Source organism: Telopea speciosissima, chromosome 8, assembly GCF_018873765.1.
Source record: "Telopea speciosissima isolate NSW1024214 ecotype Mountain lineage chromosome 8, Tspe_v1, whole genome shotgun sequence".
Lineage (NCBI taxonomy): Eukaryota > Viridiplantae > Streptophyta > Magnoliopsida > Proteales > Proteaceae > Telopea > Telopea speciosissima.
The window spans coordinates 40069498-40093649 of record NC_057923.1 but is presented as its reverse complement, the minus strand read 5'-3'; the positions used below and the strand labels follow the sequence as shown (position 1 = coordinate 40093649).

General features: G+C 42.0%; 1 protein-coding gene and 1 long non-coding RNA gene across 3 annotated transcripts in view; one reads left to right on the top strand and one right to left on the bottom strand.

The window, feature by feature from the left end:
- Window positions 1–20608, bottom strand: part of LOC122670506 (UDP-N-acetylglucosamine transferase subunit ALG13 homolog) — a 53855-nt gene extending 33247 nt beyond the window's left edge. For both annotated transcript variants that reach the window (XM_043867412.1, XM_043867413.1), the window contains exon 1: window positions 20379–20608. In XM_043867412.1, coding sequence (XP_043723347.1) covers window positions 20379–20558 — 180 coding nt within the window. In that variant the 5' untranslated portion in view covers window positions 20559–20608. The remainder of the gene's footprint in view (window positions 1–20378) is intronic.
- A 995-nt stretch (window positions 20609–21603) lies between these two features.
- LOC122672798 lies at window positions 21604–23507 on the top strand. Its single transcript, XR_006334481.1, has 2 exons — window positions 21604–21810; window positions 23384–23507. It is a non-coding gene; the product is annotated as an uncharacterized LOC122672798 (long non-coding RNA).
- Window positions 23508–24152: the final 645 nt, after the last annotated feature.

Below are 24152 nucleotides of genomic sequence, written 5' to 3'. Positions count from 1 at the left end.
ATTGGCCTCAATTCCTTCACGTATGTGCCTCATCCTGAATCTCATATTGTAGTGCACATACACAAGTGCTCCGTCGTTCGCTACCCAACCTGTTCCGCCTCTTTGAATGTATCAATGAGAATGTACTCGATTGCGCTCACATCCGGAGGATGAACAAGTTTGTGAGAGCACTCTCACTGCTACCTTCCTCAAGTTGGGGAACTTGTACCATAAAGCACCCACCAGTCGGCTGCATTATAGAATAGTAAGAATATGTACATTCAAAAGAGATAAAATTATAATTCATAAATATAAATATGTAATATCATGCTACCTACCAGGGTCCGACTTTTTGTCTACCCTCCACTGCACTTGTCGACCGAAACTTGCTTGAGGCCTCTCTAAAGTATTTGATCTATTTTCAATTTGAGGAATTAATATTTCCTATTTAGTAATTACATTCATAAACTAACTACCAAAGTCCCATACTCTCACCTCATCATTGCAAGCAGATTGTGTCTTTGGATTGAGCTCTAACCCGCAGATATGGTTTGAAGCGCCTCTAACAATTCTATGTCTACCCCAAGATCATGGGAGTAGTGATACTTTGGATTCAAATAGTATGTTGGTAAAGTAGACACCACAAATATGATTTGTTAGTGACTTTACTGACTTAATGCCTTTGGGTTTTGAATATGTAAATGTAAAAAAGTTATAACATTTAAAGTGTAAAGTATGTTGAACTCACCAGCTTTATGCAATAGATAACTCAAGTGCTTCTCCCACCGCTCATCAATGCTGTTAGTATAGGACTTTGCACTTCGAGGTATAGCAGCTTTAACCATTTCCTTCATTTTTTGGATGGCAGCATAAATGTGGGCCAAGGTAGGCTTCTTCTTTGTATCAACCATCCTCAGTGCTGCCACCACTGGCTTTAATATGGCAACCACTTTCCCCAAGTCCTTCCAAAATCCATCACTTGCAATGGTCTGTTGTGCTGCCTTTGCATCTTCTAACTTAGAACCTTGCCAACCAAACCATTTATCACTTGCAAACATAGACCTCAGACCTATTGCCTTAGTCTGAAAGCTCTTCAATGCAATGTAATTGGTGGCAAATCGAGTGACACCAGGCCTCACTAAATCTCCATTGCATTTCTCCCTCAGCAAGGCTAAAGCATAAGAATGGTTGTACAAAAAAGTTGTCACTTGTCTTGCCCTATTTACCACACCCGCCACCAAAGTCTTTTTCCCCATGTCCTTCAGCATTAAATCAATAAAATGGGCTGCACATGGGGTCCAAAAGAGCCGGATCCTCTTACTCTTCTTATTCATCAACTTCTCTCCAGCCTTTTTAAAGTTGGAATCGTTATCCGTCACAATTTGGATTACGTTCCTTGGTCCTACCTCCTCTACCACTTGCTTGAACTCCTTATACAAGTATGATGTATCCCTTACATTATTTGATGCATCGATGGACTTCAAGAATACAGTCTTTCCATTGCAACTCACCATGAAATTTATGATGGATAGTCTAGTAGGTCTAGTCCATCCATCAGCCATAAGAGTAACCCCATATGTCTCCTACATTGGCTTCAAACTATAAATGTAATCTTTCAGCTCCTGTACCTCCTGAGGCAAATATACATTATATAATTCATGTGGTGAAGGTCCCTTCCATCCTACACCAGCCCTCCCTGCAGCATCAAGGAATGCATTATAGTATGTTCCTTGTGCTACATTGGCTGGAATGCCATGGTAAAGCATGAACTTGCTGAAGGCTTTTCGTGCTTCCTCTTGTTTACCACCAAATATTTACGGGATGGTTGGCTGGTAGGCATCTTGTTGCCTAAAAGTTGTGGGATCCTGCTCAAAAATGGGCTCTGGAGCTTGTACTCGTGGTCGGGTTGGGGTCGTGGTATATTTCTTGTCCCAGTGCTTTTCCTCTACTCATCTTCTTGCACTGGTACAACTGAGCCAGATCCACCAGCTCCTCTTGCTTGCTCATATGCTCTTATATTCTCAAAATGAAAACTTCGTCTACTCTCAGCCAAAGTCTGCTGGTAAATTCTCCATTCAGCCTCTGATTGAAACTCACCAGGTGGAGGCTCAATGTCAGTATCATCTCCGCCACGGACCTCTACACCAGTCCTCTCTAGTACTGCCTCATCAAACTCTTGTTGCATTCTTTCTCTCTCAACTTTCTTTAATCTTCCTCCTTTCAAGTGTTGTGCCATTGCCACTTTCACTTGGATACGAACATTTGGGCATGAGGCAACATCCTTGCCTGTACCAGACAAGTGTTGCTTTAACCTAGTGGCTCCTCCAGATAGCAACTTCCCAAAATAATTGCATTTGGACTTCCTTTTGTCTGCAGACATGGGGACTCCATGTTGCCATGCAATATCAAACATTGTGTACAAAATGTCTTATATTTTACACTGTTACATAAAAAAGCATGTATTAATAACCATGGATCACTTAAAGTAAGGTATTCAAGACTTAAAGTATGCTATTCATAACTCTTAAACGTAATGTCAAGCAACTAGAACTATGAAATAACTATCTCTTATTTATCCCCTAACCCTAGTATTTATTTCTTAATTAGAAATAATATTTTGAATTTTTTTAAAAAATATTTATACCTTAAAGTATAAGAAAAATATAATGTAATGATGTATTTGACACCATTTCAAGGTGAATATTATGTACATATGTTGTACATAATTTTCCATAAGCAACAAGTATTTTTCCTTAATATTATATATTTTTTTAAAATTTTTATAATATATTTATTAAATCTGAAAAATAAAATAATTTTTTTAATGGGTGAAAATAAAAAATTAATCCATGGGGCTGTAGAGCATCCTAAGTTGTTTAACATATATCAAATTCATTTTCAAACAATCACTATTCATCCTATTTTTTTCATTTTCTTTTTTCAAATAAATCATTTATTTTTTCAGAAATTATAATAAAGAATTTAATAACTGAAAAATAAATCCGACTCCATCAAGTGATGGATCGGGCAAAGATGTTTGACATATATCAAGACCACATGAATCTAACAAGTATTACACAAATTTTTTTGAAAAAAATAGATTTGGGAAAAATTAGAAAATACCTTTGAAATCCTACAAATAGGTGATGATTTGGAGTTGAATCTTCACTTTACCACTTCAATCTCACTTCAAACATCATAATCCACCAAAGATTTGAGAGAAATAGGAAGAAATTTGAGGGAGAGAGCTTCTGGAGTGTTTTTCTCTAAACTTTAGAGAGCTTTGGATAGAACTCGAGATTTCCGAGTTCTGTCCATTGCTCTCTTTTAATAAAATGGGCATATGGGCACATGGGTCATGAAAACTGGGTAAAAAATCATATAACCTGATACCTCGGCGAGATATTGAAATTTCACAACTAAAAAAAAACAGAGAAATGTGTATCGAGACTTGGCCGAGATCTCGGGCGATATCTCGCCGAGATCTCGCGAGTTCTCGAACCATGTCTGTGATCCTGGTAGGTATTGGGATGACACCTGTCGTCCCAGTCACCCCCTTTGTTGTAAAATATCTTTCATCGAGATAGGGACGTGACAGAGTGGTATCAGAGCAATGATGCTCTGCACCGACCACAGTCTGACGTAACCTCTTGATTTACTCTCCACAATTAGGTTCTAAATTAAAAGCCTCAAGAGCATAAGTAATTGTATGCGGACATAGGAGAAGACCGATTGTGGTGAAATTGAGAACCTAGAAGATAATAAGCAAGCATGGAATTTAAGACTTGAAACATAAGCTGTTAAGTGATAACTGTGACACTGTTTTGTTAGGTCCGAAGTGAGTGATAAATAGTCAATTGTATAAAACAACCCACAATTACCAACAATGATCCAAATGAGGTTAATAGGTAAATATATAAACATATATATATAGGACCAAATCCAACTACCAAATTGTTCCAAATTCCTTCCTTGAAGGTAATTGTGCCCTTCCCAACTCAAAATACATACTTCCACCATTTCCAAATTTCCCAAACCAACTGATAAAAAAAAAAAAAGAAAGAAAAAAAGCAAGAAAACAAAGAAAAGTTAAAAGAAAAAGTTCCAACAACATCCAGCTCAAGGCAAGTAAAGAAAGGTCTGAATAAAACAACTTCAAATTTCTGGGAGAGAAGTGGGCTAATCCTCCATGCCGTCACGGTCATCAGTCCTCTCACTACCACCATAGAAGAGGAAGGTGTTGATGTCGTTCAATTCCTTCTCCAACCTCTCGAGACGCCGACCTTGAGAAGAGAACTGCTTCTTGACATCTTCAAAACCCTCCATCATCCTCAGGTTCATCCGCCTGATGGCCAACAGAACATCACTCCCACCTCCCTTTCGAGCACTAGAAGTCCCTGCAGCATGTGGTCCGGATCCTATGAACTCAATGTCATCATCCTCCTCATCAATCTCTCGGGGCCCTCCACCCTCACCAAATCTGACCGGCTCCCCGGAACTGTCGTAGTTACAATACAACCCCATCCTCTGTATGGCATTAAACCAAAAGGCCCCTCGGAGCTTGTTTCTTTGGGTTCATAGTCCAGGTCTATCCCAAAGTGCAAGAAGATCCGAGTGAGTAGTCTACCATATGGCAAGGTGTTCTTGCAGCGAGGATTTGCCACTGCATGGGCCATGTGCTGAATGATCACATATGGAAGGCATGTCTGCTGACCAGTGTAAAGGGAGTATGCCAATGCTGCTACCATTAAAGGGGGTTGGGTGCTGTGTGCTTTGGAGGGCGCCAAGTTGGTCTTGGCAATGAAGGTAAGAACCCGCTGAGAAGGGGGAAACCTTGTAAGATCATCATTTTCATCGGACTTCTTGTTGGTGAGTGCCCTGAACACCTTCTGACTGTCTGCAGGGGACAAACATCTGTTAGGATCACTAACTAGTGCATAAAAGACCCTATCTCCTTCTGCAGAAATGTCCAAAAGTGTCCCTAACTCCACCTCATTGAATGCAATTGTGACCCCCTTCACAAATGAGGTCAACCTGACACCCTCTCCATCTTCTTTGACTAGCACCAAATTAGAATAAAACTCCCTAACCAGTGTGGGATAGTAAAAGTCGGGGCGAGTCAACATGCTACTCCACTTCAGCCTGCCAAATCTGATGCCCACCTTGAAGGCAAGCTCCACCACCATATCCCTCTCCACCAAAATCTTCCTGTCATGAAGGTGCTCTCATTCTCTCGGTCTCCGCCGATATAAACCTCCCCACATTGTAGGCGATAGGGAGAGCTGGCACTATAGCTAAATCACTTCGCCTTCAAGGAGCCATGGGTATTTCCTACACAGAAGAGACCACCCAAAAGGAAATAATAAATGAGCCAAATTGGAATAAATGAGATATGATTGGCGAGTAAAATTACAAATGCAAATGCCTATGTGGTATGGAAATTGTTGGATGAGAAGGATTACACAATGAGAAGATAAGACATGATCACCATTGGAAATATGATTAATTTGGGGAAAAGATACAAGATTTATATGTATATAAAATCCATATAAAAATCTCTAGGGCATAAGCATGAGGAGATGAGATTAATATGAACAACCTATGCTTTTGGCTACCCTATATCCCCAATCAAATATCAAACAAATAAGAGCATTTAATGAGACCCTAACAAGAGACAAAGATGGATTATGATAGAGTAAAAAGGTAAGGGATGAGTTTCAAATTCAATATGGACAACCACATGAACAAGGAAACATGCTTGAGGATGTGTCAATGGAAGTATTTTCTATGAAATTTTAGGGCATTTGATGGATTAGTCATGCCTTTGAGGTTTTTCCCAAAGTAGTGAGGATTTGAGAATTTTATCTCAACCAATACCTAGAAACAATCGAAATAGTTCAACTAGGCATTGCAAACTTGACAAATAATCTCTAACATTTCCTTGAAAAGAATTTTAAATTCAATAAAAGACACATATGCATACAAAATTTACTAAAATAGTGTCATTGATCGATTAGGGCTTGAATCAATATAAAACCCTAGTCTCAATCGATTTTGGGATGATTCCGGTGGTTACATGGTTATAAGGAGGCAATCTAGAGCAACATATACACAAAAATTTGAGAGAGTTATCCCTAATCGATGGGAAGGGGAGGAAAATGAAAAGACACAACCGAAAAACCCTAGAAATGGAAAGGAGAAATAGGGAGAGAACCTTACCTTTAGTCGGAGGAGATCGATCTTAGGGTCTTGGCTCACCAAAATCACTAAGGAGGGGCAAGGAGTGCTTGAACGGAAGTCCCTTGTAGAGCCTTTGTCCTACGGTTATGTTCTTCTCTTTTGGAGCCAAAATGAGTTTGAAAAACTCGTGGCCCTGTTTTTATAAAATCCTACGAACGGATCCACTATCGTGATTCCATCCGTGAATCTGCCTAGCACAAATTTGTAAATTCTCATTCCTTAAACTACACGGAACATCGAACGGATCCACTATCATGAGTCCGTCCGTAATTCCGTTTGTCTCAGTATTTTTACCAAACCTAGCCTTCTGATAACGGACGAACGAACGGATTCATGTTACATAATCCGTCTGTTGATCCGTCCTGCCTATTTCGCGATGGAGCCACGAACGGACTCACAGCATTGATTCCGTCTGTATGTCCGTCCGTTTTCTTTTAGGATTTTGAGCCCAAATTTTTTAGACCTTTTGGCCACACCTATATGTGATGATTATGTGCCTATACCCTAGTTTTACACCCATGTTGTTTGGCCCATTCGTGGTTATTGTTTGATCTAATTGTAAGCTATGGTGTCTAAATATTAGGGCCTACATCGGCCGGGCCGACCAGCAGACAATGGTAACAAACAGTAATAGAGCTATGGCTTCCACCCTACTTAAAAGAGGAATGAGTGTCTTGGGGTGCGAATCCTTAAGCTTCATGATCAAACGAACCAAAATTTTGTTAAGAAGCCTAAACCTATGCGGCGTAGAAACCCTTAATGGGATGTATAGGATCCAAACTCGTAGTCAGACAAGAGGAAAAGAAATAATAGGCTGGTTTTGAATAGCTTAGCTTGAGTGATCAATAGAGACCTTGTAGAAATGAAGGTCATTCGTGACACCTCACAGGCTAGTGACAACTCTATTTGAAATTTTGCTTGGTCCATCCAAACTTTTATTTAGACCCATAGATGGAGTTTCAAGTCGTGTTTAGACTTTCCAAATGACTTAGTATACCGTACCTAAGACCTCGCTTGCCCTTTTGAATTAATCTTGACGGCGGATACATTCTCAAGGATATGAATGTAATTATTGAACTCATACTTATGTATATGTGTGAATTTAAAATAAAATAAATATATCCCTTAAATCTTAAAGTGTGTGGCTAGAGTAATTCTCCTGCACTACAAATGTGACCTTGCCTTGACCTTACTATGTTAGCTAGTTTGAGTCCTGACCTTAATCAAGATCTAATTGTGGGCTGGTAGTCTTCAATGAATTTGGCTATGACCAGATAGATCCCGGGTAGGTTAATAATTAGGACCTGCTTAAAGAATTGGCTTAGACCGAAACTGGTAAAAGATTGTTTGGCTCTCGAAAGACCATTGTAGACTTTCTCTGATGGATTGACCAAGTTGTAAATTATGCGATGGTGAAGGCTGAAACTAAAGGATGTAACAAGACCTTCTCCAACAACCATAGTTGTCACGGCGTCACGGCGATCCAAGTCGGTGGAAGGGTGTCACGTCGATATATCGACATGTCGCCCGCCATGGCGTTGCCATGGCGAGCATGTCGACCATGTTTAATTTTTTATTTTCTGTATTTTTAATGTCATTTAGTATGCTATAATATATGTCCTATAACATCAAAAATCAACATGAAAGTGTACTACACTACTACTAGTATACTATGCCACTATGGTTTAATTCATGAAAGTGTAACTAATATCCATTAGTGTATATGAAAGTATGAAAAATTGAAAATATAGATTAACCTGTCAAAATATCGACCGATATGCCAACATATCGTGGTATGGCGTCCATGGCGACGCCATGGCGTCGCCATGGAAGCCATATCGAACGATATATTTACATCCACCATGGCGTAGCTCGATATGCCACCTCTCCCAGCGCCAGGACGCCATGGCGGCGCCATGGCGACGCCATGACAACTATGCCAACAACAGACATGAATAGGGTAATGGGTCACTAAATGCGTTCCCTTCGTACTGGGAGTGAACAATAAGAGATTCCATCAATATTCTAAATCATTCTAAAGTTGGGTTAAGTAATGAAATAACCCGAAGTGAAAGCATTCCGAATATTAACCCTATGTTAAGGACTAGATGAAGTTAAATCTTGTAACTTAATGGTGACTAGAGTGTAATACCGACCTGATCTGGAAGATCTAAGGAACCTTCTGTTCCTTATGGCTTAACTTAGTATTTGAGGTCTTGTTTTCCCTGATATATTTTAATCACCGACTCTTAACCCAATTGAGCCCAGGGTTACGGTGAACCGCACCCCTGTGGTAATGCGACCCTATAAGGTAGAGGAATTGTAAGTCCCGACTTGCCGTGCCATTTAAGCACTGCCCCACCTTGACCGGACCCCTGACTTAGTCCGTGTGGTGGGTAATTAGAGGTGTTGTTATTTAACAGTCCTCACCCATTGAGACCTCTAGAGGCATCAAATTTCGGGGACTAAATTTTTAATAAGATTGGGGGAATGTTACACCCGCGCCCGAAATATATCCTAATACCCTGGGTCAAATTAGACTTTTACCAACGGGAAATGCCACGGTGGTAGTGGTCAACACCTATGACCTTGAACTTTAAATTACTATTATAAGTGTTCCCTCGAAGTCTTGAAAGTACGGGTCAAAGCCCTGCAATTTTCCTTGAGGTTTGGGCCCTGACAGCAGCAATGGAGTCACGAACGGACTCACTACACTGGTTCCGTTCATGGATCCATCCGTACTGTTTCTTACTCTTTTGAAGTGTTTTCGTGTGGGACCCACGTCCCCGTGTCCCGAATACCATAACTAGATCTTCGGACAAGATGGACCCCCACCCTTACCTTCAATTCGCTAGTTGGCCCATGAAAGTGGGCCCACAAGACTTAATTTAAATAAATAATAGATTCTTCTACTTAGCTAAAACCAAACACACCCTAGAATTAATGTGTCCTTTGTGAGACTTAGGGCAGACCCAAACATGTCCTAACTAAATAGACTAATTAGGTGGTGACCTTGGCCAAACAGGCCCCAAGGTTCATTAAACCCAAAAGACTATCTTATTTCTTAGAGACACTTAGGCAAACAGGCCCTAAGGCCTCTTTTGGCCCTTAAAAGATAAGGCTTAGCCTCATATTCTCTTATCTCTTCCCCTCCAAGCCAAACCGTGGAGGAGAAGAGACAAGGAAGAAGAAGAAGAAGTAGGAAGAGAAATGGGAGGGGAAGGGAAGAAGAAGGCATGCCAAAGGGGTTTGGCGGCCCTACCTTCCATCCCCCTGTTGTTCGATCAAGGCTTGAAGAAAAGAAGCAAAAGGGGAGAAGGAGAAACAAGGAGGTAGATCTTCAAGGCTGGCTAGGACTGGGATCGAAGCTCCACTCACCAAGGAATGTCCTAACTCTTGGTACATCCCTCTTTTCCATTCCCATTCTTGATTTGAAGTAGATTCCTTGAGCTTGAGCTAACCTAGGGTTCCATTTGGGACTCAAGGTGAGGCTTAGCCCCTAAATGGGGCTCTAATGGTGAAGACCAACCCCTAATGGAGACTCCTATCAACAATTTTACAGCCATTGTTGCTGATTCCTAGGTTTTAAACCACCAAACCCTACCCTTGGACCAAATCGATGTAAGCCTAGGTTCTAGTGACCCTAGGGAGACCTAAGACACCCCTCCATGACCCTGAGTGCCATGTGCACTCCAGGTTCCAAGCTGGAGGGAAAACCCTAAGAGATCTCGGAAAAGAATTCAGACGGATGCACGAACGAAGTCACCATCATGGTTCCGTCCATCAGTCCATCTAGTGTATCCCAGTAACTGGATTAGAATGGATGCAGGAATGGATTTACTCTGTTGCCTCCGTCCGCGGATCCGTTCCCTCTCAGGAATGTCTCTGGGATCGAACGGATGCAGGGACGGATTCATAAGGCGCTTCCGTCCGTAGTTTCGTTCGCTCTCGGGTAGGTCTCAGGATTCGAACGGATGCAGGAATGGATCCAGGTGAAAGTTCCGTCCGTGGATCCGTCCCTCGTGTTTTGACCTTTTAACCTGAACGGAGTCAGGGACGGACTCATCCTGTTGCTTCCGTCCGTGAGTCCGTTCGCGCTGTCTTGGTTGAAACTTAATTTTAACTATGGGGGTATAACATAGGACCCCTCTATACATCTTTTGACATTTGCTCTTGCATTCTTAGGCTACCCAACTCAATGGATAGCTGGTGCACCGGTGAGATTCATGCCAACCACGACGAGTAACACCCGAGTTCGGTGAGTGGGCTTTGGGTGACTTGTTTGGGCATGGATATATTTACTAAGCAATCATTATCATGCTACTATATGAATTATAAGCATCTTATGCATCGCATTATTTATCTCGAATGTGAACTGCTATGAATTTGATGTGATAATGTTCTCACTATTGTATCAGGCTACGGTGTCAGGTGTACCGGTACCGGAACCCCAGAATTAATTATGAAACTCATTATCTGTCATCCTGATCTGTATGCACCGTGCCATGCTGGTACCCGGGTACCAGATGGAATGGGACATTGCTGCACCTAGAATACCTCTCGGGACGATAGGACTTGCATGTAGTATATCTGTGGCTACGATTCTTGCTCCCTCATGCTACGACCCCTACCAACAGGGGTTTATCTGTTGGATAGTCTGAGCACCTGTTGCCTGTGGGGGAGAGAGGCCAGGTCAAGGGTAGTGATGGCTATCGGGGTCTACCACTGAGTGGTCTGATGGCTCTACCGGTATAGGCTCCCTCGTGATAGCTGAGGTTTCATTGTAGCGATAAGTTAAGTGACCCACAGTGTCTCCCGAGTTATCACAGTAGCATACACTTGACTTAGAATTTGTGTGCTAGGTGGAAAATGAATCTAACATTTACATGCATCATGAATTGTTTGAAATTGCGTGTTTGTGTGTATGTGCATGCCCCTTTGCTCTCTCACTAGCTTGTGGAGCTAACCCCGTTGCGCAACCCCTTTTTTAGTTGATATGCAAGTAATCTCTTGATGCGCACTTACAGATGCAAATCAAGTGGAGCCGGTGGCTGGGACTTGGATGTCGATGTACACCCAAGGATGGTGCCCTAGTGGTGTGATTTAATTGTTTATTTCTATATTCATCTTCACACATGTATAAACTTTATTTGTAAATGTATGGAGGTAAATGGATGGTTACGAGTAATTGCAATTGTATTATGTGTTATCATTAGAGAACCGATGCTCTATATTTACATGATTTAAATGAATTTCGCTTCCGCTAACTCTGCAATTGGAACGATTGATTCTATTGGATACGTTCCCCACTGTTATCATGACTTGATAACAGGGTGGATTGTGGCTCGGGACACTGTATCTGTGATCCGAGTAGGTATTGGGATGAAACCTGTCATCCCAGTCGCCCCTTTATTGTAAAATATCTTTCATCGGAATGAGGGTGTGACAGTTTTTTATGTCCCAGTCATTCTTGCTCAGGACGTTAGAAGCCGGATTTTGCTCTGGCATGAGTCAGCTAGTTGCAAAAGTCTCGCTGACTACATCGCTGGGTTCCTGCCCTCCTTAATTGTGTGGGAGCTTTGGAAGGAAAGGTGCAATAGAAGGCATGGGGAACGGATGAGGTTGGTTCCAAGTATCATTGGCAGCATAGGGGCTTGGGTGAGGTGCTTGCCATTGCCTTCCAAGCTTGGAAGAAGTTCTTTGATGAGGGGGCAGCAAATTCTTAGTACCCTTGGGATTGTAGCTCCCTCACCTATGATAGCTCGGCCTATCCCGGTTTATTGGTGCCCCCCCCCCCTTTGTGTCGCTGAAACTGAACGTGGATGGGGCATGTAGAGGGAACCCTGGTAAAGGTGGAGGAGGAGGGATTATAAGGGACAGTGAGGGTGTTGTTCTGGCAGCCTTCGCTAACTTCTATGGCCCCTGCACGAACTCCATTGCTGAGCTGCGTGCTTTGAGGGATGGTTTGAAGTTATGTCAGGAGTTGGGCCTCTTTGGTGTGGCGATTAACTCGGACTCTATTTCCACGGTGCGCATGATCAACCTCAAAAGGTGTGGTTTATGGCAGGGATGGTACTGGTTTCAGGAATCTTTGGTGCTGATTGACTTGGTCAGGCCTTGCATTTCCTTTGCATATAGGGAGAGCAATAGGGCAGCAGACTGGCTGACAAATCATGCTTGCGATGAAGGGCACTCCGCCACGTTCTGTCAGGGCAACTTGCCACAGGGAGATTACCAACGTATTCTGAGGGAAGATTGATCAGGTTTGCATGTTCTCAGGCAGTAGTGTGTCACGATTCTTTATTCTTTATTCGTTATTGGGTTAGGGGTAACTGGGTAAGGTGGCATGTCCCCCCGTGTATACATTCATTCTTTTTGGAACTTAATAAAAGTCTAGGGGCTACCCCGGGTCCCAGGTAATATTCGGGTTTTAAAAATAAAAATAAAAGATAAATTCCTAAAATCCTACTAGATCCAAAAATTCAAATTGGACCTGGTTCAATTGAGTTTGGGTCTGTCCAAGGTAGTGCACCAGTTGGGACGACCCAGTCCATGATTCTCCTGCATCACCCTCTCATCCTTGAGAGATTGCATTATATTAGTTTAGACTATACTTAGACTATTACAAGGATCCTCTTATCGTTAAAAGAATGGATTCTCTTACCCTTAAAAGATTGTAAAGGATCTTTTTATCCTTGAAAAAAATTTATAAAGGTGATATTTCCCTACCTATTGTATTGAAAGGGAAATACTAGTAGAATTCTCTCAAGTGTTGAGAGGAGTGGATGTAGACTTGCTAAGTCAAGCCACTATAAATCTTTATGTCTTTTCAAATTGTGCAATTGTCTATCTACTCCTTGTGAATTGCTTTAACATAATTCTGCATCATACTTTATAATTCACAAGTAATCGAAAAAAGAGGCAAAATCCCCTAGTAATACTATTTACCCTGTTCTAGGTTATTTCACACATTCAGTGTACATATGATAGTACATGGGTAAGTCCATGTGATAGAGAACCAGGCAAGCATTTCATTGGTACAATTTTAGCTTAAAACGAGTAGAGGAAGTACCTAAAATTACAAGAGATGCCATTTGTATTTTATATTCATCTCCATTAGATGGCATTTTGGTAATTTTAATAAAACTTTGAATCAAAGGTTGAGTAATTTTCCTTGCTTACTTTGGATTAAAATTTGGTCATTGAGACACATGTGGTCCTCTATCACATTGACTAACCCATGTATTGCCAAGTGGGAAATAGTGAAGCATTATACTTCACTAGACATAGTGTTACGCCTAGAAGGACACATTAGTATTTTATAAAAAGTCTAATTCCTTAAAATTTTTAGGGCAAAGATTTCTTTGGGCTGCACAGTTAGGAGAGTGTCTTTGGACTGCACACCTAGTGGTGCCAGGTGGTAAGGGTGACAAATCTGATCTTAGGTTATCTAGAAAATGGTCTGGATTAGCCAATACGTCAAATTTCATACTCAAAACTAATCATATGCCCTCCCATGTATTGCCATCTTCCATTTTATTTTTCTGCCATCCATGTACTAGCATTCACCACCCTATTGACCAGGATTTTGCAGAGCTTTATTTGTCATCCTAATTCCCAATTCCGTTTGTGCTGAAACTTGACATGTAAGCAGGGGGTCTATCTTCCCACAAATTTTCAGCCCCCATATGACATGCCATGTGGCAGATATTTGTGCCCTATGTATTGTGCAGTCCAAGGATATTGTTCCCTCAAATTTAAATAAGAATTTTAGTTCATTATATTTAATTTATCTAGAACTAATTTCTTATTTGTAGGTTAAATTATAAAAAATTTTAAAAAAAAAAAGAAAAGTCTATCCACAAATAACCGTGCAAGCCTTGAACAAGATGGTATATTCACTAAGTTTTCCTACCATACTAACATTTTTAAGAACATCTTTTAGGTATCTCTCAATTTTGTAGATGAATAAAAAATAACACTTTGAAAATTCCTAACAGATGCTTGCTGCCGTGACATCCCTTCTCCGGCTCCGGCCATGCCTGCTGCCTTGATCTCCTATTCTATTCCTCTCATGCCGTCTTCTTCCTCCATGCCTTCTCCTCCCCCCTCTGCACCTCCCTTAACCCTCCAGCCTGCTTCTTGGAGTTCTCTGCTTACTCCGGTGTCTGGCTCTCTGCCTGAGGGCCTTCCTTTGCATTTTGTGACTCCTGCCTCGGTTGGCTCCTCCAAAGTTGCTCTCTGCTCGCCTGATCGTCTTGCCACGGAAGCAAAGCTTTGGGAGAACTGCCTTGTCGGTCACTTCCTTGGTTCCAGACCACCATTTCACACTGTGAAGCTGTCCCTCTCTAAACAATGGAGGACTCGGGGCTCCATGGATTCCTTTCTACTGGACAATGGCTTCTTCATCTTCAAATTCTCTGCTGAATCTGACAAGACCTGTGCTCTTGAGGGTGGTCCCTGGCTTGTAGGTAAGAAACCTATCTTCCTGCGTCAATGGCATCGTCACCTTCAACTCCGGCAAGTTGATCCCACCTCCATCCCCCTTTGGGTTACTCTGCCAGGGCTCCCTCTGCACTTCTGGTACACTGATGGTCTCAATTTGGTTGGCTCAGTCTTGGGCACCCCTCTCTTTTCTGATGTGAGAACTAGTCGAAAGGACAAATTAGCCTACGCTCGAATTTGCGTCGAAGTCTCGGCAGCTGAACCTCTTCCTTCCTTCATCACAGTCAAGGAGGGAGAAGAGTTCTCTTTTGAGCAGGAGCTCCATTATGAATGGAACCCTCCCCACTGTGAAGTTTGCAAGACTTTTGGTCACGGCTCACAACTCTGCAAACCAACTCCTGCTGCTGACGATGGCGAGAAGATTGCCCGTGCTTCTGTCGGAGGAGCGACAATGGACCCTGCTTTTCCTGTCGAAGTCATTTTCGATGGAGTTCTACCTGATCCTCTTCCCTCTGCCGCTACTGGAGGGCCTCTGCACCAGCCTCCCCCTGGCTCCATCGGAGCAGAGCAAAAAGACCCCAGCCGGCTGCTAGCAACTTCCGATCGTCTTCCCGGGGAAGAACTAGGAACAAAGTTCATCATCGGAATTCTCGCCGGAAAGTGACTAGCCAGATGCTTCATCAAAGCCAGCAAGTTTTCAACTCTGACCAGAACAGATTCAGCGTCCTTGCCGCTGACGACGATGAGGCAGATGATTCTGGCCCTATCTCGTGCCCCGAAAAACTCCCTTTTGATGTTCTCCCAAGGAGCCGTTCGAGGATGTCGCAGGATTCACCCTCTGACCCTTCCTTTCCTAGCTCGTCTGCTCTGCTGCTCGTCTGCTCTGCTGCTGGTCCGTTGTCGTCAGCCATGGCGAACAGCTTTGCTCCTGTAACTGGCTCTCTGCCTACGCTTTCGTCTCTTGGTACTACGGAAGCTGAAGCTCCTTTGCATATGTCATCGTTGTCTCCTTTATGCTCTCCCTCTGTGGGCCACTCAGCTTTTGGCTCCCTTGTGGGCTCCACAAGTCATTCTCTCTCTTTGGGCTTGAACCACGATGACCCTAGGCTTCGCCCTTCTAACTTAAGTGAATCTCTCCCTTTCACTGTTATTCTCTCGGGTTCGCGGGTCTCTTTAAAACCCGCAAATCCCAACCCATCTGTAACTCTGTCTTCTCCACCCGACATTTCAAATCTTTCTCCTTGCCCCGCTCGACCGTTAAACACTCATGTTTCTCCCCTCCACTGCTCCTACCGGAGTCGCCACAGAAGCGAAACCCGTTCAAGATCAGTTCTGTCCAGGCTTTGTGAGCCATTGTTGCCTCTCCCCCCCCCCCCCTCTTTCCTAATGTTCCAAGGCTTTATCTGGAACACTAGGGGCTTGAACTCCCCTTCTAAGCAAGCTTCTGTTCGTTCTAAGTTGCGTCAGTCTCGAGCAAACTTCTGTTGCCTCCTTGAAACTCATATTAAAGAGCCAAACCTTGCAAAAATTCTGCATTCTTTAGCCCCTGGCTGGTCTTTCCTCTCTAACTACTCTCATCACCCAAATGGAAGAATCTGGATTCTTTGGGACCCTTCAAAAATCTCTTTATCTCTCCTGTCTTCTTCCTCTCAATTTGTCCATCTTTCTTTCTCTGACTGCCTGGGTCATTTTTCATTCTTCTTCACTGTGGTTTATGCTCTCAACAGTCATGCTTTGAGATCTCCTCTGTGGTCAGATCTTCTTTGCATTGCTAGGCAGCTTGGTCATCACCCTTGGGGCTTGGGGGGTGACTTCAATGTGATTAGATTCAGTCATGAAAAGAAGGGAGGTGATCACTTGGATTTGGAAGCTATCAACTCATTCAATGAGTGTATTGAAGACATGGGTGTTAATGATCTAAGATGGACTGGGTTCCCTCTTACTTGGTGCAACAAAAGAGCAGGCCCTAATAGGATCTCTTGTAAACTTGACAGAGTTTTGGTCAATGAGGATTGGCTTTCAGCTTTTCCTTCTTCCCATGCCAATTTTGACAGTCCGGACATTTCAGACCACTCCCCCATCTCTCTAGCCATTCAGCCCTTCCCTTCTTTTGGCCGAAAACCCTTTAAATACTTTGACATGTGGGCTTCTCACCCCTCCTTTTTAACCACAGTTCTTCAAGCTTGGGAAAAACCTGTAAATTCTTTCTCTTCCCCTCTTATTGCTTTTTCCAAAAAGCTCAAAAATGTCAAGACTACTCTCAAGGACTGGAATACCTCCACTTTTGGCAATATATCTCAGCAGGTTTTGGATTGCAAGGACAGACTAGGCTCTATTCAGATTCGGCTGCAATCGGATCATTGTATTGGTGCCCTAGCTGATGAAGAAAAAGGTACTTCTCTCGAGCTCGTGAAGAGAGCTTTATGAAGCAGAAATCTAGAATCAAGTGGCTTGATCTGGGGGACTCTAATACTGCTTATTTTCACAGATCTCTGAGGGCCAAAGTTAATGCCAACTCCATTGTTCAGCTTACAGCCCAAGATGGTTCTACTGTCTCCTCTGTTAAAGAGATCAAAGATTTGGCTGTTCAACACTTCAAGGGTCTCTTCACTACCTCTCATTTGGCCTCTCCTCCCTTCCCGAATGGCCTGCTTAACAAATTCACCCCCTCGGCCCTCCAAGACTCTTTGAGCTCCATTCCTAATGAAGATGAGATTGTGGCTGCCATCCATTCTCTCAAGGTGTCGGGTGCCCCAGGCCCAGATGGTTTCAGTATGGGGTGCCTGGGACATCATCAAGCTGGATCTTATTGCTGCTGTTATCAGTTTCTTCTACAACCCTTATCAGGTCAAAGGCATTAATCACACTTTTCTTTGTCTCATCCCTAAAAAGGATGGTGCAGCTGCTATGAATGATTTCAGGCCCATTGCTCTCTGCAACCTTCTGTATAAATTCATTGCAAAGATCCTTGCTAGGCGGCTCAAAAGTGTGGTGGATATTCTTGTCAATGACAACCAATCGGCCTTCATTCCTGGAAGACACATCTCCGACAACATCCTTATTTGTCATGACATTGTCAAAGGCTTTGAGAGGAAAAATCACTCCCCTGCTATCTCTTGAAGATTGATATTCACAAAGCCTTTGATTCTTTAAGATGGGATTTCATAAGTCAGGTGATGACTAAGATGGGGTTCCCTTGTATCTTTGTAAACTGGATTTAGGCTTGCATCTCTTCCCCAAAGTTTTCTGTGCTAGTTAATGGCAGCCCGGCAGGTTACTTTGATGCCTCTGTGGGAATTAGACAAGGCTGTCCTCTGTCTCCCTATCTGTTTACTTTGGCTTTGGAAGCTCTCTCCAGGGATATCCAACTCTGCACTGATCAGCAGCGGATTGCGCCTATGCCTAAGTGTAAAGCTCTCAATCTTTCTCACTTCGCCTATGCAGATGACCTAATGATCTTCTCAAAGGCTTCCATCGCCTCTCTGGAGTCTATTATGATTTGCCTGCAGCACTTCCATGAGATATCGGGCCTTCGCATCAACCCCTCAAAGTCTCTCATATTCTTTGCAGGGGTTTCTGAGATGGATAAAGCTCCTTTACTTACCAGATCTGGGTTCCAAGAAGGTCACTTGCCTGTCAAATATTTGGGGCTTCCTTTGATTACTGCCAGGCTTTCAGCTCATCACTACACCCCAATGCTTGATCGCATTCGCAAAAGGCTTCAGTTATGGAAAGGCAAGCTTCTCTCTTATCAGATCAGTCCTGGAATCCTCTTATATCTACTGGTCTGGAATCTATGGGTTGCCTCAAGCTACTATAAAGTCCTTGGAATCTTTATTGGCTTCCTTCCTTTGGAAGGGTAATGATACTTCCAAATTTCTTCACCCTCTTCCCTAGGCTGCAGTCTGTCTGCCGAAGAATGAAGGAGGCTTGGGCATCAGAAGAATCAAAGAAGTGAACTTGGCGGGTATCTGCAAGTTAATCTGGAAGATTGCTTCTAAGCATAAGAGCATCTGGGTGGACTGGATATACTCGGGGTACCTTCGGCATGATTCCATTTGGACAGCCTCCCTGACGGCTAATTCTTCTAGGATTTGGCGCAAACTTTTAGACACCCGCCACCTGGTCAGACATGTCATCAAATCTCAGATTGGGGATGGGCTCTCTTCCTATCTTTGGTTGGATCATTCACCCGAAGGGAGTTCTCCCGCTGATTACTCCTCCGACCATTTATGCTTCGGGCCTACACAGGCTCTCTTTGGTGGCTGACATCCTTCATCAGTCCGGCTGGACCCCCCCCCCCTCCTACTTCCTCTCAGGATCTTGCCTCCATCTGGAATGACCTCCCCTCCATCTCCAAGAGGCCTTTTGACAACCAGAACTGTGTAAACTGGATGGCAAACAACCCTCCGCTCTTCTCCCCCAAATCTGCCTGGGACATCATTCGACACAAGGGTCCTCTAGGCACTGCTTTACTGTTTGGAGGATCTTCAACAATTGTCTCCCAACTCAAGCCTTTCTCCGGCATCACCACATCCCGGTCTCCCCCTCTTGTTGCCTCTGCTGGAACAACATGGAAGACTCGGATCACTTCTTCTTTGAGTGCCCTACTGCAGCAGCGATCTGGAAAGGAATCTTGCCTAAATGTTGGCCTTCTCCTAGAAGAATTCTTCCGTTCTCCAGGGAATGGATTTGGATCGACATGACTTTTTCCAGACGCTTTTAATGTGATACTGTTGAGAAGCTTGCTTTTTGTGCTACCTTGAACCACATTTGGATGGAGCGTAATATTAGAAAATGGACCTCCAACTCTAGATCTTACCGGCAGATTTGAGATTCCATTTCTTTTGATATTACGGCGAAGTTATCGTCAGCTCCTCCTCTTTGCCCGGACACCCCAAGGAACAGGCTTATTGTTAACTCCTGGGGTCTCTCTTCTATCTCCCTTGTTTCCCCTGGCCCACAAAGCTGAGGCTAGGGGCCTTCCTTATTTTTTGTTTTGTTGCTCCCCTCTGAGGGCACTGTAATTCTTTTTCCCTTCTTGGTAATGAATTTCTTATTCACCCAAAAAAAAAAAAAATTTTGCAGAGCCTTTGACGAGCATCCAAAAAAGGAAAGAAGTCTCAAAGGGGAGCTGAGAGTTACTTTTGAGAGGGAAATAGCACAAAGACCTCAGTTATCCATAAGAAACTACATACTCTGGAATCTATCCATAGACAACCAATATGGATATACCCATTAAACATTCTTACCACACCCAGGGAGGTAGTCCAAAGTACATGTGTATAAAGGATAAATCCAGCTATAAAGCTATATATCCTCAGTTGAGAAGCTTTACATGTGTTTAAAGGATAAATCCAGCTATAAAGCTAATCCTGAGCAAGCTATATCCTCAGTAGAGAAGCTCGGTTGAGAAGCTTTAGAAATAATAAAATCGATCCACTGCAATCTTTGGAAGCAGCAAGAGGTGGTGACTAGTGTTGTAGTAAGACAAAAATGAGGTAATATGTGGATTGGCAAGATTAAAATCACAGCAATAATTTTGTAGTATTTGTGCCTTGCATTCTCTCTGTATATGTCACAATGTGAGAGAGAATGCAAGGCATAAAAAACATAACAAGAAGAAAAAGTAACAATAAGAAAAGTACCTTCGTTGGCACCTTGGCACCCAAAAAAAAACACAACAATAAGAAAAGAAAAATCCAGAAAGTTACCTTGGTTGGTACATACGATCCATGACCCATTTGAATGAGAAGATGGGTATATCCTTTCTTTAACAACTCTTCTTTAACTTCCTCGGAGTCAACTGCTCTAACAAGAGCATCGAAACAAGTCGTGCCCACAGTCACAAAAACTATCCTTGTCTCCTTTTCACTGCCATTAGCTTCTCCCATTTATTGTTGAATGGATCTTTTCAAATATGAAATACTGCCCACATTTTACACAAAAAACACACTCAACACCATATGTTCCAAAAGATGAACAGAACCTCAAATTCCGAACAGTAATATAACTTCGTTAACTCTTAATAAAGAAAAAAGAAAGTCATCCCACAACAGGGATTATTAAAACCAGTAAAAGAAAAAGTAATCAATTGATCAAACTAACAAACTAAAAATTCACATCTATGACACTCGTGACAATTGTTAGCAAATTCAGATTCGGGAACCATTCAGATGGAGAATTATTCAGAATATTCATTTTGTTAATTTAAGAATTCGGTGAAAAAAAGTGGGCAAAAAAGATTCGGGAATTGTTCGTTTATCAAAAAAAATTAGGCAAAAAATTCGGAAGTAATTTTTAATATTTGTAATACATGTGTCTCATTATCAATCAATTATCATATGTACATACTATACACGTGATATAAAAATTGGAATAACATTTGTTTCAACAATCACAAAGCATAATAAAGTTTCAAAATCATAACATTCAATCCAACTAATACCATCATCCATTTCCTACTGGCCCATTCTCATTCATCACCATCTTATTTTTATCAACATTTCATTTTTCCATCAAGAATCAGGGCTTAACTAGTGAATAACAGCATCACTGGAGCTAAATTCACAATGCGATACTGCTGGAAAGCTTGTGTTCGGGGCCGTTATATCTCACATTTGGATGGAGCAAAACCTCCGTAGATGGGCTTCCAACTCTCACTCTATTGACATGATTTGGAAAGCCATCTCTTTTGATGTTAGCTCCAAGCTTCATTTATTTCCATGTAATCAGCTTCTTGATTCCCCAAGGAACAGGCTTATTGTTGTCTCCTAGGGTTTAGGCGATTCCCTTGTTCGTTCTCTTGGGCTCCTTCCTTAAGGTCTGAGGCTTGTTTTCTCCCCCCCCCCTCTCTCTTCCCTATGTATTCTCTTCTTGTTCTTTCCCTTTTGGGGGTTTTAGTTATTTATTTTTATTCATCCCCAAAAAAAAAAAAATTCACACCACCACCACATGCTTTGCAAAGATTACACCACAACACACAAAATGGTACAATCTTATCATCAAGAATACAAGTAATTACACCGTTACACAGTACAGAATTACATATAGATTACAAATTAGAGCAAAAGGAAAAGATTAGACAATTACATAAGAGTAACTTCAACCTGATCAAGCAAAAAAAACCTAGCAGACCAGATCAAGGTTCGAAAACTCGGGTCTCGGAGCCATCTCGGCCCAGCACAAAACCCAGTTGGGCCGAGATCTCGACGAGTTTGTGCACTCGGAAGCCCATCTCGGTGGGTTTTAGACCTCTTTTGGGTCTGAAAATCAGTATATAGCCTATTTTAGGCCATTTAAACACAATGACATTATTAGATTTTGCAAAAACATAGTCCAAATAGGAGTTGCAGTTACTGAGAAAGCAGGACAGACACTTATTCTAGAAACTAGGACAGACATAGGACAAACAATCTTATTTATGCCTAATATCATTTAAGTACTTAAGATATTATTCATAAATAAGCAAATACCCCCCTATTTGAATCCAATAAAAATAGTTAAAAAATCAAATTCCAAAAGGAAAAAAAGTCAACCCCCCAGTTCAAGAACAAAAACTGGATTTTCGGCGGTAGGTGCAATTTTCAACTTTCTAATGCTGGGGTTTTTCTCAAATCTAAAAATTCCATAAATCTTAATATGGTAAAGCATTGCTAAAAACCAAAAGTGAGGTAAAATATTCATTTGTTTTGATGTCCAAAAATATTTTTTCATTCAGAGCAATTTTGACAGCATTCGCGCACACCGAATCAAGTTTGATCGGTAAATAACTCCTTCAATATAAATCAAATTTTAGCAATCTTGGACTCGTTGGAAAGCTATGTTTTGACTCGTTGGAAAGCTGTCAAAACATAGCTTTCCAACAAGTCCAAGATTGCTAAAATCTGATTTATATTGAAAGAGTTACGTACCGATCAAACTTAATTCGGTGTGCGCGAATGCTGTCAAAATCGCTCTGAATGAAAATAATTTTTTGGACATCAAAACAAATGAATATTTTACCGCACTTTTGGTTTTTAGCAATGTTTTACCATAATAAGATTTATGGAATTTTTAGATTTGAGAAAACCCCAAGATTAGAAAGTTGAAAATTACACCTATCGCCGAAAATCCAGTTTTTGTTCTTGAACTGGGGGTTGACTTTTTTTCCTTTTGGAATTTTATTTTTTAACTATTTTTATTGGATTCAAATGGGGGGGGTATTTGCTTATTTATGAATAATATCTTAAGTAAATGCTATACAAAAAGCATTTACTTAAATGATATTAGGCATAAATAAGTGTCTGTCTTCTCTGTCTTGGTTCCTGGCATAGATAGGTGTCTGTATACCAAGAATTTCCAGCAAGATCTCGAGATCTGGCACTCATATAAAGGACCTAGATGGGTATTTTCCTATGTCAAACCGAGATCTCGGCATTGGATCGAGATCTCGGATAGGCATAAATAAGTGTTTGTCTTCTCTGTCTTGGTTCCTGGCATAGATAGGTGTCTGTATACCAAGAATTTCCAGCAAGATCTCGAGATCTGGCACTCATATAAAGGATCTAGATGGGCATTTTCCTATGTCAAACCGAGATCTCGGATCTCAGAGAGATCTCAGCGAGATCTCGGAGAGATATTGACATTTTAAGTTTCGTAGGCCATCTCGATTCGGGAAATTGGAAAACCGAGAATATCGGCGAGATCTCGCTAGATTTCGGACTATGGACCAGATTAGAGATGAGACATATTAACATGACCTTATTAAGATGTAAGACCCTCTACCTTAACTGACTCTAACCTTACCAGACTCTCCAAGCTAGCCCTGCAAATGTCAAAACCTCATTGTAGTAGCTACCAGAGACCAATTTTTCTATTTTATACCCCTATGAAGTATGAACAGAAAACAGTAATTACTGCCAAACCTGTAAGTGAGAGGCTTTGCTAAAAAATGTTATGCATCTACAAAGTGCAAACTACAGGTGAGATATTATTGGCCTGTTCCAACTAAAATCTCAACATATCCTAGAATTATAGTAATGTAGTCCTAGATTCCTAGGAGACCAACTAGGAGCCAGACAACCAGGATCTATTATGAACAGGTGAATTGGCTAGGTTAAAATAGGGTTTTTGGTGAAATTAGGGTTATGGTTTGGTTAGAGTTAAGGTTTGATGTTAGAGTTATGTCAAGTCAAGGTAGGGGAGTCTATCAGTGAAGGTCCTGAGATCTTTTGATGGATGGAAGTGTGTAAACATGAATGGGCAGCAAGGTTAGGTTTAGGGTTTTGGGTTTTGAAAAGAGTAAAATAGGGGAATCTAGGGTTTAGAGTGGGAGGATGGGGCTAGCATTTGGATCAAGTGCTATAAGGGAAGGGGTGGAGAGTTTGATCTAAAAAAGAAGGGATTTTGCTGGCTCGTTTGGCCTGGGCAGAATTTAGGTTATAGGAAAGTTGTTCAGTGATGGAGGGCTGGATCCAACACCAATCCCACCAGCCTTGATTACACAC